Genomic DNA, 17,296 nt, shown 5'->3' on the forward strand with positions numbered 1-17,296 from the left:
TTTTAAACTAGTTAATTAGCACAGGAAGAGGATAAGTCACTGAAACTAATTGCGCAGTAGAGCAACATTTATGTTTAAGTGAATTTCTTGCACCACACCTTTTACTACGAGCTATGCAGATGCAGTTTAAGCACTGCACAAAAGTCAAGGTTAATTCAAGTTTCTACAAGAAAAGTGAAGACCACTGAGTGAAAGGCGTAAACTATAACTTCAGAAATAATGCAAGCCCTGGCCTTGTTGTAACAGCAACACAAGACTTATTAAATGAAACAATTAAAAGGACAGGAAGTACACTCTGGAATTCTGCCTGCACCCCAGGCAACATAATAAAATGAAATATATAAAGACCGAAATATAAACATGAATGAGAAATTAGAACTCAAATACGGACTAGTTCCCCCACCTTATTAAACTCAAATATTTCTGTAGTTTCTGTTACATTCTGACGAGTAACTTTCTTCAGACCTGTACTCGCAATGACATGCAGTGCAACAGAGGAAAACAGACTTGTGGGAATCACTTTTTTCCAGGTTTTACTGCACCTTACCATGCATTCTTTCAAGAATGCTATACTGCTCCGCAAGCAATAGCCAGTTGTTGAAACATAACTGGCATTGTTGACAATCTTCTGGTTGCAAATAGTTTTACATAATGTGCAGTGTTAACTATGGCACACTTTTACTCACTACAGACTGAAAGTTTAAAGATTCACCACATTTTAACTCAAGTAACTATCTTCTAAACTTTGCAGACAACAGAAAAAAAAGAATGAAGTCACAGGTATGAAGATAGGTGGTTTGTCACAGTTAAAAGCTCTTTTATACAAGGGGCTATGGTGCTCAGCCATCCAGAAAGGCCTGTTAGTAATAAAAATTCATCATATAAAATTAAAAATTAAACAGAAAATAGCTATTTAATACTTTAAATCCTGAAATCTATGCAATGATTCAACACCAATGGGAAAAATACACCATATACAAAATATTGAGGCAGCATCAGAGCTCCCAAGACCCAGGAATATAAAAAGAGTTAATAACAGCTCACCCTATACAGTATAAGAGGCACCTTTGTATGGAAAAGATTAAAGGAGGGAGGTTCTCAAAGTGTAGCCTGGGATTACGGAACCAGAGAACCACTCACCCAGCCGTTTAAGTGTGTCATTCATGTGTCCGACCTACAATGTGCAATTCAAGTACTGCAATGCCCAGGCTACTGCAAGAAGGCAGCTACTGAAAAACGAAGGTTTCATTTATTCTTTTGTTTTATATCTGTATAAAACAGTTATTGTGTACCCTTGGGTTCCACCGCTTACGGTACAATGCCAGTTCAGCACTTTTCTTTGCTCTGCAGTTAAACTGCAAATTTTTATTTTGCAGGATGAGATGTGCAAACAATGAACAAAACTAAGGAAAAATTAACGGTTGCTCTTCATCGCCTCCTTGGCTGCCAGGATCAGTGGTGTCAAACTAGACAAGGGCTTTGCCAACTTTAAAAATGGATGCTACAAAGAAACAATAACAATTATTAGTCAAGAGAACATACTAACTTTTACCATATATTACCAACAAGAATTTAAATGAATATAGTAAAAACAGCCACACAAACACCATGCAAATATCAGTAAAAAAGAAAGGAGTTTCCAGATCAAATCAAATATGGCATTTAAAATATCAAAAGATTAAAGTTATTAATCTGACTAAACCAATGCTAAATTTAACTAAAGCAGGGCAGCATGGGTACCAATGAAGCTATAAAAATGGTTACAGCTTAAAATCACATGAAAGGAGTAGGCTTTGTTCCATACAGGATACGTCACCAACATCTGTAAGCTCAGCTAGCAGGTCTGTGAATATAGGGATTTTGCATCAACTATGCAAGAGACCCAAGTCTGAGCATGGAGTTCCAATCTAGGGAGGGTAAAGGTTTGAAGCTAATGACCACAGCAGGACTAATGCTAGGCACAGACCTGGAGCACAAAAATCTTCTGAAAGCAGGACAACCACTGTAGATTGGCTGTGCATGAAAGCATGCAAGAGAAAGCAGTAGTCTTGACAATGCAGTACTGTATCACAGTCAGGACAACAAACTCCTCATCTTGTGGGCTGTCACACTTCCATCGTATACTACTCCTCTCCTGTCATCTCTTAATTATATCTACCTGTACCTTACCCTGGCTGTACTTTTTGACAGCTGCAAAAATTTAACTAATTTTTGTTGAAACTAATATTTTAAACTGTTGTTGTTATACAAACTTATGTCATATGTTAAATACAGGTCAATATTACATCGTCGAACTTCAAAAAGTTTGAACGATGTAATATCGAACCCAAATGTCCGAAACATGAAAATAGTGCACACACAGAACAGCGTTTTTTCCCCCTCGGGGGGGGGGATCGCTGCTCCCTAAAATAAATACCCCCCCCTGCAATCTTTAACTTAAACTAAAGTGCAGGGCTTCGCCCCCACACTTCCCCCTACTTAAATAAACCAACTCCGAGACCGCACCACAGTGGAGGAAATAAGCAAAGCCCCGAAAACAGCCCACCAATTTTTTTCCCTGGGAAAAAAAAAAAATCGATGTGCCGTGGCTTTGCTAGTTTCATGTTTCGGACATTTGGGTTCGATATTACATCGTTCAAACCATTTGAAGTTCGACGATGTAATACAGACCTGTTAACTACTACTGTCACTAATGTACTGTACTGTGTGAATTAAAATTAATTACTATTATTGTGTGTGCAAATGTTATTTGTGGAGGTTTTTTCCCCTAGGCCTCCTTTGAAAAAGGACCCATGTCCAGTCAGACATTCCCGGTAAACAAATGTAAAATAAAAATAATAACTAACAAATAGATTACATTGTTCATTACACCCACTAAGCTTGGAGATGGCAGGATCTACCCAGCAAGATTAAAAAAGAAATCTGCAGCACAGTTGAGCAATATGGAATCAGCAGGCTAAAGTTTTCTGATCTGTTGTTATGGGTTGACATAATGGTCAAGGTGTTTACCTCACAGACCTGAGGTACTACGGTTTGATTCTTACCTTTGGTCACTGCTTTGTTATTGGCTAGGTGTGTAATAGTCTTCAAACTGATGGCCTAGTATGCACAGGCAAAAACATTGCGTTATGCAGGAAGGTACAGCTGTGTTAGATACTTCCCCTAATGTAGATGTCCAAGTAGGGATCTATGTCAGATGATCGAGTTTTCAGAAAATTCAAATTCATATCGGTGAGATACGATCGATTTTCCACAAACTCTAACATTAAGAAAATAAACAAACAACAACACCCACACCATTTTTTTTTACATTTTTGCAGGGGGGCAACCCCCCCCCCCTGCACCCCCCACTGGGAGGGAGCTGTGCCCACACCCTCCCTGCAAATTACATATGCTAACTCTAAGATCATACTACATTGAGGAAAACGATGAACTTCCCGATCCTCATTATACAGCGATCTCCAATCAAAAGCTTTGGGTTTTTGGAAATTTGATCATATCATCAACGATATGAATTTACAGTTTCTGAAAACTTGATCAACTGATAGGGATCTCCAAGTAGCAGTAAACTCCTGGGATTTCCTGCTTTGCAGAAGCCTAGGACCAGCCTGCATACCAGAGACTTGCACCTTTCCCCACAGACATCAGGATGTTAGTACTATGGAGGGTCATCAGCTGGCACCATATTCAGGTCTTTAACTCTGAAGTTTGAACTCTTTTCAAAGTAACCTGGAACATTACATGTACAGATCAGTCCCCAAACTGCAATGCAGAAGGTAGGGAAGGGGATGTAGCTGGGGGTGGGAAAAAGACACTATGGAGAAGGGTACCCACCCTAACCATAGTATAAAAGAAAGGGTGCAGGAGGGAGGGAAGGAATTTGTTCTGCAACATCAAGACTACTCAAACATCTACAGTGGATATAAAAAGTGTACACACCCTTGTTAGAATGCCAGGTTTTTGTGATAGAAAAAATGAGACCATAATAAATAATTTCAAAACTTTTCCACCTTTAATGTGGCCTATAACCTGTACAATTCAATTGAAAAACAAACAAATCTGTTAGGGAAAAAATATATAAAAAATAAAAAATGTACAATAAGCTGGTTGAATAAGTGTGCATACCCTTAAAGTAATACTTTGTTGAAGTACCTTTTGATTTAATTACAGCATTCAGTCTTCTTGGGTACACACCTGTCATCAATTAGAGAGACTCTGATTAACCCCAAATAAAGTTTGGCTGTCCTAGTAGGATTTTCCTGACATTTACTCAGTTGCCTGTTACAGCAAAAGCCATGGTTCGCAGAGAGCTTACAAAGCATCAAAGGGATCTCATTGTTGAAAGGTATCAGTCAGAAGGGTACAAAAACATTTCCACAGCATTGGATATACCATGGAACACAGTGAAGACAGTCATCAAAAAGTGGAGAAAATATGGGACCAACAGTAATGTTGCAAAGAACTGGATTGTCCTTCCAAAACTGATAAAAAGACAAGATGAAAACTAGTCAGGGAGGCTGCCAAGAGACCTACAGCAACAGTGAAGGAGCTGCAGGAATTTCTGACAAGTACTGGTTGTGTACTACATGCGACAACAATTGCCTATAATCTCCATATATCTGGACTATGGGGCAGGGTTACAAGACGGAAGCCTTTTTTTATACAGAAAAACATCCAGGCCCAGCTAAAAATTTGCAAAACAATTCATCAAGTCTCCCAAAACCATGTGGGAAAATGTGTTATGGTCTGATGAGACCAAGGTTGAACTTTGTGGCCATAATTCCAAAAGGTATGTTTAGCAGAAAAGTACAGTTTTGTACCTACCACAAATGTAGATGTTCGAGGATCCACATTGCTGCAGTCCTGACCATTGGGTAGTCCGCTGTCCAGTCGGCCCGAATACCAAAGTATATGGCTGACGTCGGTCAAGGCGCATTAGACTGATGTCAGGACGTCAGGGTACTAATGCGCATGACCGACGTCATATCCTCAGTCTTTTCTTGCCCCAGATGTCAGAAGACCCTAAAAAGACAAGGCCCAAACCAAAACACCAAAACACCAAAAAACCCTGCATCAAACATATATACAATATATACAAATGTACAAGAATATATATATATATATATATATATTAGCCCACACCACCACCCCTAAACACAGAGGGGAAGGAGGGAGGGTAATTGGACTGCAGCAATGTGGATCCTCGAACATCTACATTTATGGTAGGTACAAAACTGTACTATGTTCTTCATTCCACATTGCTGCAGTCCTGACCATTGGGTAGAATCCCAAAGCAGAGGTAAGGGAGGCTGGCAAATCATAAGGAAGCAGGAGCTGTCAACATGCCTTGCAAAATAGCTGTGGCAAAACCAGCCCTAGATTTAGAGTAGAGAGGAAGGTGGTAATGCTTAGAGAAAGTATGCACTGAACTCCAAGTAGCTGCCTCCAAAATATCCTTAGTTGCCACCCCCCTTAGAAATGCTGTTGAAGTGGCAGTAGCCCTAGTGGAATGAGGCCTAATCCCAGTTGGAATCTCCTTGCCATGATGAGAGTAACAAAATGAAATGCAAAACCCAATCCACTTAGAAATAGTTTGCTTAGACACAGGCTTGCCCTGAGAACTCAAAGCAAAAGAAACAAACAACTGCTGAGACTGCCTGAAATCCTTAGTCCTGCTTAAATAATAACGTAACTGCCTATGTACATCTAAAGTGTGCAAAATCTTTTCCCCCTTATTTTGGGGATCTGCATAGAAAGTAGGCAAATGAATAGTTTGGTTTAAAGCCACACTAGAAACCACCTTAGGCATAAAGGAAGGATTAGTACGTAATGATACCCTATCCTTATGGAAAATCAAAAAGGGCTCTACTGCCATAAGGGCCTGCAACTCAGACACCCTTCTTGCAGAAGTAATAGCCAACAAGAAAGCAGTCTTCCATGACAAGTATTTCAAGTCAGCAGTGGCCGCAGGCTCAAAAGGTTGTAGAGTAAGTTTTTCCAACACAAAATTGAGATCCCAAGCAGGAGTAGGAGCTCTACGTGGGGGTCTTATATTCTTTGCCCCTCTAAGAAACTGCTTGAACAAAGGATGCGAAAACAATGGTGGGTCACAATCATAGTGAGCTGAAATTGCTGCAGCATGAATCTTAATGGAAGAGAAAGACAAACCTTTGTCCAGTAACTCAGTAAGATATTGAAGAGCCACACTCAAATTTGGCTCAGAAATCTCCAAATTGTTTGCTGCACTCCAAAATAAAAATCTCTTCCATTTTTCTGCGTACACTTTCCTTGTACTAGGTCTCCTGGCTTCCATAATCACATTTAAAACTTGTTGAGGAAGTTGAGACCTGCTGTCTTTCAAAACAGAATATGCCAGGCTGTTAGATGAAGAGAGTGAAGCTTGACATTGAGCAGGTGACCATCTCTCTGGGACAACAGGTGTGGAATCAAGGGTAAAGGCCATGGAGGCTTCTTTACCAGACTCCTCAATAATGGGTACCAGTGCTGCCGAGGCCAATCTGGAGCTATTAAAATCATCCTTGGCTTGTCTTGTCTGACCTTTAGAAGCACCTTTGGAAGAAGAGGCAGAGGTGGAAAGCATACACATGAAGATTTTTCCAACTGAAAGAAAGAGCATCCACTTTCCAAGCTGTGTGATGAAACCTCTTTGTGCAAAACTTTGGCAGCTGGTGGTTTAGTGGAGAAGCGAACAGATCTATGTCTGGAGTTCCCCAGGACACTGTCAACTTTTGAAATACATGAAGATCCAGTTTCCACACGTGGGGATCCATGATTTGTCTGCTTAACACATCTGCTAAGGAGTTCTGTGCTCCGGCAGAAACCTTGCCTGAAGAGTTAGTTGCAAGCTGAGCGCAGTCTCCCATAAAATCATTGCTTGCCTGCACAATGGGTAAGAATGTGTTCCCCTTGTTTGTTGATGTACCACATGACAGTTGTGTTGTCTGTTAGAATCAACACCTGCCCTGGAAGAAGTAACTCCTTGAAAGCCATTAATGCAAACTGGACTGCTAACATCTCCTTCATGTTGATATGTAGATGCTGTAGTCTGGCAGGCCACTTGTCTTGTATCCACTTTCCATTTAGATGAGCTCCCCAAGCAATGTCTGAGGCATCTGTCGTTAGAATCTGACTCGCCTCTGGCCGGGTCACAGAGAGTCCCTTGTTTAGGTGACATTCCTGAGCCCACCACAAAAATTCCTTTTGAATGCAAGGTATTATTTGAATGACAGTGTCCAAATCCTGGCAGTGCTGTGTCCATACATTTTGAGATACCATTGTAGCTTCCTCATATGCAGTTTGGCATTGGGAAGCACCAGAATACAAGATGCCATGAACCCTAAGGCTTGAAGGACTGTCCTTGCAGTCAGCCCGGACTGAAGAGATAGTTGATGGAAGTAACTGGAAAGATTCTGTTGTTTGTCCGGGGTTAAAAGGCCATCTGGGCTGCTGTATTCAGTCTCACACCCAGAAAGCACATGTCTTGAGAGGGTACTAGACTGGACTTTATTTCGTTCACAGAATACCCTAGGCATCTTAGCACTGCTATGACATATTCCAGATGCTGTAGAAGGTCTTCCTTTTCTTGAGCCAGAATCAGGCAGTCGTCCAAGTAAGGATAGATTTGAATTCCTTTTAACCTGAAGTAAGCTATCACTGGAGCCAGAACCTTTGTGAATACTCTGGGCGCAGTAGATAAGCCAAAGGGCAATGCAGAGAACTGATAATGAGAATTTCCAGCTCGAAAACGTAGATACTTCCTGCAACTTAGTCTTATAGGCACATGAAGGTAAGCTTCCTTGAGATCTAAAGTTACCATCCAATGATCTTTGCCCAGCAGAGGTAAAAGCTGTTGTAACGTCAACATCTTGAACTTGGGAATGTCCAGATAAGTGTTGAGGATAGATAAATCCAAAATTGGTCTCCACGTGTTCCCCTTCTTTGGTACTAGGAACAGGCGAGAATAAAATCCTAGGCCCCTTTCTGGTACAGGGACTGGCTGAATGGCCCCTATTTGGAGTAACAGAGAAATTTGCTTGTGAGCCTCTTTCCTTTGTGGAGGAGGAACGTCTGGCATGCCTTTGAATGGGGCAATGTATGGAAATAAAACCTGTAACCGTGGTGAATGATATCCAACACCCATCTGTCTTGAGTGATTAAATCCCAATTTTCTTTGAAAAGAGACAGTCTTCCTCCCAAAGGAGCTGCCAGACGAGAATCTACTGGCAGCTGAAAAGCAGGTCATTGGGTCTGTTTACGAAAGGACTGACCCCTGCCCTCACCAGAAGTCTGAGCAGGTGAACCCCCTGTTCTAGGCCTAAAAGAACCTTGAGCTCTGCCCCTACCACGTCTAGACCTACCCCTAGACTGGGAATCATAAGCAGGATATGTCCATCCCTTAGTAGGCCAATTTCTACTAAACTTGGTGGCTGCACCTGCAAAAATCTTTAACAGTTTGCATAGACTTAGCTTTGTCCTCCATTTTCTTTAAAACTGCTTCCACAGGCGAACCAAATAACACATCAGACTGTAAAGGAGCATCCAAAATCCTAGTCTTAACATGCTCTGCTAAATTCTGATCCCTCAACCAGGCATGCCTGCGAAGAACAGAACTAGTGGCAGCCACCCTCGAGGAGGCCTGCACAGCATCAAAACCACATTGCAAAGAATGCTTACCCACTTGTTCAGACACATGAACTAAATCCAGCAACTCTTTACACTCTATACCTTCCGCCAAAGCATCCACCTTAGATTTCAATTGTGAAAGGAGATAATTTTGATATTTTAGCATGTGAAACTGACAATTCAACGCTCTCATGGCTAAAGTGGAAGAAGTATATACTTTCTTTCCCCACCTATCCAAAGCCCTAGCCTCTTTATCAGTGGGAACAGGATTTTTAACAACAGAGGCCTTAACACCTTTAGGCCCCTGAGAAACAGTTTCCGGGTCTGCCCTAGGACTCTTAAACAGATACTTATGAGCTTCAGGCACCCTATAGTACCTATCAGGTTTAACAGGGGCAGGAGGCAAAGAATCAGGGTTCAGGGATGCCTCTGCAAAACATCTTCCACCACATTCAACACAGGAGGTATAGCTAAAGGCCTATGCTGGGGTAAAAATAAGAATTCCCTAAGCCTTTTCCTGGAATCAGAGAAATCTTGGCCTTCCCATTTAAAGTGCTCCCTCATGGAATGCAGAGTCTCTGAAAATGAGAAATCCTCAGGAGGAGAAGCTGTAGGAGTGGAATCATCCACATCAGAATCAGAATAAGGAGGATACTCCTGCAAGTCTTCCATAGAAGACTCAGAAGCCTCTGAACACTGTTCAAAACTTTCAAACTCAGGTTCCACCCTAGGCCTCTTATCAGGAGGGGGCATAGAGCCTCTAATCATAGTAATTAAATCTTCTGCCATTTTAAGCATATGTTTCTTAGGCACAGAACCTGAAGTGCTAGGAGAAGCCCCCACTGAAGCTAAACTTGGCCTACCTCTCAAAGAAGTTTTGGAAACAGAAGGAGAGGCTCTAACTACCTTGGGAAGAGAGGGAAGAACAGTTACCTGAGAAGCCCCTCAGCCTGGCCTACCTCCTGAGAAGGCACATCCTGTAACAGTAAAGTCTCTGCCTGAGACTCCAAAGAAACTCCTGGCAAAACCTCTGGCTCCACTGAGCCTTCTAAAGAACCGACGTCCGGGACTGCCGGTTCATCAACCCTAGGCTTTGCTGTTTTGTCCTTGCGCTTTTTGGACGAAGCGGGCCGGAGCATCCGACGGCATTTTATAATTACAACGCTTCCCAAACACTAACCTGGCACAGTCTAACCTTCTCTTAATAGTGCGTTTGTTAAATCTAGCACAAGAGCGGCAACCAACAACGCCGTGCTCAGGCCCTAAACAAGGTATACACAAAGTATGGTAATCCCTATGAGGTATCTGCTTCCCACAAGAAATACAGTTATTCACTTTTTCTGACATCCGGTTAAATACTGAGGCAAGAAAAAACCAAAATGTTCCCCAACGGGGTACTTAGCCAACTTTGATTCGGTCTGAAACTCCGACTTCGGAAATATTTCAGAACGCCAACCTGCACTCGCAAAACTGCTTCTGCATCGGACCATGCGGCAAAAAAGACTGAGGATATGACGTCGGTCATGCGCATTAGTACCCTGACGTCCTGACATCAGTCTAATGCGCCTTGACCGACGTCAGCCATATACTTTGGTATTCGGGCCGACTGGACAGCGGACTACCCAATGGTCAGGACTGCAGCAATGTGGAATGAAGAACATCACCACTTCGCATCACCAAAAAAACACCATCCCCACGGTGAGGCATGCTGGTGGCAGTATCATGCTTTGGGACTGCTTTTTTCAGCTGGAACTGGGGCTTTAGTCAAGGTGAAAGGAATTATGAACAGTTCCAAATACCAGTCACTTTTGGCCTAACACCTTCAAGGTGTCTGCTAGAAAGCTGAAGATGAAGAGGAATTTCACCTTTTAACACGACAATGACCCCAAGCATACATCCAAATCAACAAAAGAATGGCATCACCAGAAGAAAATTAAAGTTTTGGAATGGCCCAGCCAGAGCCCAGACCTAAATCTTATAGAAAGTCTGTGGGGTGACTTGAAGAGGGCTGTGCACAACAGATGCCCTCGAAATCTGACAGATTTGGAGCGCTTTTGCAAGGAAGAGTGGGCAAATATTGCCAAGTAAAGATGTGCCATGCTGATAGACTCCTACCCAAGAAGACTGAATGCGATAATTAAATAAAAAGGTGCTTCAATAAAATATTAGTTTAAGGGTGTGCAAACTTCTGCAACCAGCTAACTGTACATTTTTTATTTTTTTATATTTTCTCTCCAAACATTTGTTTTTTCAATCGAAATGTACATGTTATAGGTCACATTAACGGTGGAAAAAGTTTTGAAATGCTTTATTGTGGTCTCATTTTTTTATATTATAAAAACCAGGCATTTTAAGAGGGGTGTGTACACTTTATATCCACTGTAGATATATATATATATATATATATATATATATAGTAAGTAGATAACACAATTGTACTATGTTATTTGTAATACACTTGGGAAGATTCGCAGAGCTAAACAGCTGGAAGATTGGTCAGAAGGTGGGCCAGAGGAAATCAATCCCTTGGAGATGGTTGAGGCAAAATGAGCTCTGGCCATGAATGCAGCTCCTGGGTTATAACATCTGGAAAAGATGTGGACAAAGTCCAAGTAACTGTCTCAAAGAAGCTATGGGTGGGAACTCCCCTAAGAAAGGCAATGGTAAAAGCATTTGCACTAGCAGAGTGAGTGCTGACTATATGATGTGTAAGCTTTCCATGATGGTAGTAACAGGAGAAGGCCATCTGCAATACATTTAATTATGGTCTGTTTGTTGACCAGTTTTTCTCCTTTACCTTTTGCAAAGGGTACAGAGAGAGTTGGCCACATTTTCTGTACGATTTTGCTTTGTCTATGTAAAATCCTGAGTTGCTTTTGTACATCTAAGGAATGTAGTATTCTTTTACTCTTACTTTATGGACATGGAAAGAAAACAGGAAGATTTGGGATTTAGTTAGAGGAAAGTTTAAGACACAGTTTTGGACATGCAGATAGGGTTGGACGTGAAGAGTAACCTTGTCCTTGTAGAAAATCAAAGGACTCTACCATTAGGACTTGAAGTACTGAGATAAGTCTAGCTGAAATCAATTCATGGTTAGTTAGGAAAAATAAGGGTGTCCAGAAGTGCGCAAGCAGAGATGGCTGCACATATTTTAATGGATGCATAAGATACATTTTTATTGCAGAATTGAGAGGTAACCAAGGACTGGGGCAGCCCAGCTTGTAGAAGCTGATGTCCCTTGAATAATGTACCAATGAGAGGTGTGTGTCTGTTTGGGAAGTACAAGACCTCCTGGTGCTACGACTGCAAGTAGCGGATACCGAAAGAATAAGGGGGTTGGAATTGACTTGAGAACGTTAGCTATGGAGAAAAGGAACAAAGGCTTTTTGAGTAAATAACTAGACAGGGAAAAGTAACAGTGAGATTAGGTTAAGCAGAAGTTTGGATTGCAGGATACATATTACTTTTCCCCCTACTACAAATTAATAAGATTATAAGCAAAGAGAAAGGGACAGGTGATTGTTAAATGAAAGACAATCTGGAGGTGTTTTTAGTTGATGCTAGAATAAAGTTTCCCATTAAAAAAAGGGATAATTAATATGGCATATAAAATACTGCATGGCAACTATAAGACTCAGAAGAGGTTAGAAAATACTGGAAAGAGACCAGAATGGCAGTATAAAAAGAACAATGGAAGGACATCTGTATGGCTCCCAAGTATGTAACAAAGTCCAGAAGGTTTAGGCTTATGGCTCGAAGTGTATACACGGGTATTTTTATATACCAAGCAGTGTTCAGAGAATTTTTCCTTAGGCAGACAGCAAATGCTGGAGGAATGATATGACAGAGAACTGGCAACATGTTTTTTTGGGAATGTAATGAGTTGGCAAGTTTTAAAAACTCCAGTACAGAATACTTTGTCAGAAATGGTGGGTGAGAAATTAGTTGTAACTACAGAAATGAATCTTTTAAGCTGGGATCCAGGATCTTAACTTCCCAGATGGGAGCTCTTCATTTGTTCGAACTTTCAAATGTTTGAAACTCATATGGCCGACACCACAGGAGTGAACATTTGAAAGGCCGACAAATGATAGCAGTGGTCCCGCTACAGTGCGGGTCTGAGAGATTCCCCTTTCCTGCTCTGTAGTGCGATCTCAGAGTGAGAATATTTAAGTAGCAGGGGGTGTGGGGGGGTGCAGGGGGGCTTACCCCCTGCATAAAACAGTTTTACTGTGTTTACAGGTAGGTAAATGATGCTATTTCAGGATGCTGATCACATGGTAATCGGCCATATGAAAGTTGGCATTCTGAAGTAGACCCATCCAGATATAGTAACGCCTTATTAAGTTTTACACTACTGGCAGAAAAAAAAAGGCAATCAAAACCTAAACTGACTAAATGAAGCACTGAACAATGTAAAGGAAATAAAAGAACCACAAGCAGGATCTTGAGAAAAGGGAAGGAGCAAATTAAACAAAAACAAATGGGATTTATGGGAACAATACATCCAGAACTGTGCTCAAGAGAAGGAGTGAATTTTAAGGGAAGGCAGGAGCACAGCAATTTGTATATAATGCTGGAATGAATGAAAACGGTTAAAATATGTAAAATAAATGAAATATTAGTATGCTTTTTCTATTATTGTTCATGTACATATGTAGTTTTTTTTTTTTTAAAGTGACGTTTAATAAAGATGTTAAAAAAACACAAAAAAAAATAATCACTGGTGCTAAGTCTTCTAACTTCTTAAGATAAGCAAGACATCTGTCTGGAGGGGATGAGTACTAAAGATCTGCTAGCTTCAGTGAGCTCAAATAAAGGTCTACAATGGACTTCTTGCTCTAGGTGAGTAGGTCCAACAGTTGTGGAAGCATCCACAGCTCTCAGTAGTAAGAACCAGTGCTGCCTGAGCTGGGGAGGGGGCACTAACATCATCTTTGGCCTGTCATCCATGATTTTTTGGTAACCTCATGTTGAGGGAAGGCATACAAAACCAGGCATGTCCATTGGAATGACAAGACATCTGCCTTCCATGATCCCTTCAGCAAGATTTCCTGAGCTGTGTTTTGACATGAAGCAAAAACGGTCTTCTGGCATGCCCACTTGTGAATTATTTCAAGAAACCCTTGCCTCTTTACCATCCCCTCATTTGGGTCTAGGCATGTTCTGCTGACAGTTCTGCAGTGTTGCTCTCTCACACTGTAAGGTACTGGGTGGTGGTGGTGGTGGTGGGGGGGGGGGGGTCAGACTAATCTTGTGTCAATTCCCAAATGTATATGGTCAGCCTGCATGAGTGGGTGCTTCCCTATTTGTTGGTACCACATCACTGTAGTACTGTCTGCCCTTTTAAGAAGGATCCTGGCTACACTGGTTTCTGAATGTAACCAAGCCCATAGAACAGTTATCTCTTTGCCATTTATATGCTTGTGCAGTATAGTCTGTTCCCCAAGTGCCTTGGACTCTCTCCTTCACTGAACTCCACCTCCCACCCCGGCTAGATCTGAAGCACCTTTTGTTAGGACATGGGTGCCCATCTCCTATTGAAAGGGAACTCTTTTGGTTGGCCCTGATGGCATATGGCCACCACTACAGCTCCTTCCTGATGCATAGGAGGAGGTATGGGAGTCTAAAGGGAATGTGGATGTTGGCACCAGAATTTTTTTTTCTTTAGGTACCACAGCAGTTTGCTCACGTCAAGTCTTGGGGAGCCATAAGTATGCATGATGCTAAAAAGCCTATCAATAACTCTGGTGGCAGAAATGGTTTCACATTCTGACACTTCCTGGAAGCACTGGGGTAGGTGCAAGATCTTGTCTTATCGAAAATAAGCCTGTTGGTTCCTGGAGACCAGATCTGTGCCTAAAAGGGTTACCCTGGTGGAGGGCAAGGGATGCGACTTCCACAAGTTTAGCGAGAACCTCACCTTGGTAAAGCAGTCCATGGCCAGTGGAAGTGTGCCTGCATATCTTGAAGGGAGGATGCCTGAATAAAGCAATATCTAAGGATGCCAAGGATAAATTTGGACACCCCTGGCCCTGCAGAATGCAATTATTGGAGTCAAACATTATGTAGAGAGTTTGGGAGCAGTTTACAAACCAAAGGGCAAAGCTCAAAACTGGAAATGTGAACCCCCCTGCCTTTAAGCACAAGCTATGGGGATGTGGAGGTAAACATCTTGTGTCTAGAATGCCCACAACAGCATCTGGGAGTATCACAAGCAAGAGTTGATGCAATGTGACCATTTTGAGACGAGCAAAAATCTGTTTAGTCATGAAAGGCTGATAATTGGTCCCTAATACCCTTCTTTTCTTGGGACCAAGAAAAGTCTAGAATAGAAGCCTGTGTCTGTTAGCTCCTTTGGTAGCTCTGTATCAGCAGATTTTTAATATAAACCTGTGTCAGCTTCTACTGGTTCTATGATACTGAGGAGTGGAATGTTTGAAAAGGCTGCATTTCTTTATGAACTGTACAGTGTAGCCAGACCTTATTAGGTTTAGTACCCATTTGCCTTGAAGTCGGTTAGGGAGTGGAAGAGGGACAACCTACAGAGGAGGGGAGTGGGGAGGGAGGATTGGTAGTGGGAATTCTTGCTGTGGAGACAGGTGCTTTACTATGTCAGAGTTGTTCCATGCTGGAAACTCTGGGACTAGGCCAAACCACGCCTATCGCTGGGGTAGGTTTTTCACTTTTTACCTTTCCTGCCTCTCCCTTTTATCTGATTGACAGGAAAGGACCAGGACTTACTCAGGTGGTTAAATCTTTGTTAAAGCTAAACCTAGGTAGTGGGACCAACAGAAAGCCCTTGACTATCTACGTGGTCTTTACCTTTTCATGAGTTTCTTAAAGATAAGTTAAGCTGGGGTAAAAAGCTTATCAAAAGGGGGGGGGGGTCTCCACTTTATCATGTTTGGACAGGCGTTATTCTCTCAGCCAAAAACACCACCTGATGACAGATCTGTGACAACTGCCCTGCTGGATGCATCCAAAGAATCAAAGCCAAATTTTAAGGAATATTTGGCAACCCGGATGCTAGTGCTGCACAAGTCTACTTCCTTCTGTAAAGGGTAGTCTTCACCCCCCCCCCCCATTTGATCCAACATTTGTCAATTCTTCTCAAAATCTGATGAATAAAGAAGTTATGTACTTAGAATAATGTTCCATTTTTGTAGTCCATCTCGCCTATATTCTTGCTGGATGGGTTCAGAGCCGATATTCGGCTCTGACTCTGCCTATACTTAAGCTCGAGAGCTTTTTATTGGCTTGAGGCTAGTCCCTATCCCATAGTGCCTCATGGCAATTCCCCAGATCTAGTTTGCAAGAAAGTAATAAATACCCATCAGATAATAATAATATGAAAAAAATTGTAAAATACAGGAAGGGATTAGAATCATAATCCATTCCAGGTGGACAATAAAGAGCAAAGTCAGGCAGCTCCCAAAAAAGGTCCACTAGATCTCCCAGAAACAGGAAGGGGATTGGAGGGAGGGACGCAAAAATATAAGTGAGATGGACTACAAACATGGAACGTTATGGTAAGTACATAACTTCTTTGTGTTATGTAGTCCTATCTCACCGTAATTCTTGCTAGATGGGACAGCGTCCCTAGCACCTTTAACCCGGGTGGCTCAAGCAAAGACTCTTCAGCACAGTGGACCCAAAGGATGACCTGTCCCGGGGAGGCCTAATCCAATTTGTAATGAGTGACAAACATATGTGGTCTTGCCCAAGTAGCTGTTGCACAAATAGTATCAATTGAGAGCCTAGATCTAAAGGCACATGAAGTATCTACAGCCCTAGTAGAATGACCTTTAGCTTTTAATGGTAATTGTCTACCAGCTTGTTGATAAGTAAAGATTATGCAATCCGAAAGCCATTTTGAAAGAGTAATTTTTGAAACCGGTAAGCCTTTTCTTTTATCAGAAAAGGAAACAAAAAGTTGATGAGATTTCCTGAATTCCTTGGTCCTGTGTATATAGGATCTGAGTATCCTGTGGATATCTAGCTGGTGAAGTCTATACTCTGATTTATAGTGGTTTGGAAAAAAACACAGGTAGCTCAATGGTAGTACTCAGGTTGTGTTCTGAGCATACCTTAGGGAGAAAGGAAAGGTTTGTCCTAAGAGATACTCTATCCTTGTGAAAAATAATGTAGAGAGATTGAATAGTTAGGGCTTGAAGTTCCGAGACTCTCCTAGCCGATATTATAGCTACCAAGAACAGGGTTTTCCATGATCATTTTAAGTCTGACGACGAGGATGGTTTAAAGGGTGCAGACATCAAAGATGAGAAGACTAAATTTAAGTCCCAGGGTTATAAAGGTTGTTTTATTGGGGGCCTAAGAAGAACTCCTTTTAAGAAGGTTTTACAGAGGGAGTGTTGCTTGATTGGATTTCCCATGACACGAAAATGGAAATTGGAAATGGCAGCTAATTGTACTCTAACTGTAGCGGCTGCCACTCCTTCATGAAAAATTGTTGTTAGGAAGGATAAAATGGATTCTAAAGGAGCTGTATATGGATCTAATCCCCGGTTTGTAGCCCCAAAGGGAAAACCTTTTCCATTTGCTAGAATATAGTTTGAGTGGAAGGTTTATGGGATGAGATTAGGATGTGTTTGACCATTGGAGATAAGGGAATGCACCTGACTCTATG

At 41.7% G+C, this 17,296-nt stretch overlaps 1 protein-coding gene across 5 annotated transcripts in view; it reads right to left on the reverse strand.

The window, feature by feature from the left end:
* Positions 1-894: 894 nt before the first annotated feature.
* Positions 895-17,296, reverse strand: part of PAK2 (p21 (RAC1) activated kinase 2) — a 1,120,998-nt gene continuing 1,104,596 nt past the window's right edge. For all 5 annotated transcript variants that reach the window (XM_044070347.1, XM_044070345.1, XM_044070348.1 and 2 more), the window contains one exon: positions 895-1,501. In XM_044070347.1, coding sequence (XP_043926282.1) covers positions 1,415-1,501 — 87 coding nt within the window. In that variant the 3' untranslated portion in view covers positions 895-1,414. The remainder of the gene's footprint in view (positions 1,502-17,296) is intronic.

Source organism: Protopterus annectens, chromosome 4.part1 (assembly GCF_019279795.1).
Source record: "Protopterus annectens isolate FY-2018-M chromosome 4.part1, PAN1.0, whole genome shotgun sequence".
Classification (NCBI taxonomy): Eukaryota; Metazoa; Chordata; order Ceratodontiformes; family Protopteridae; genus Protopterus; species Protopterus annectens.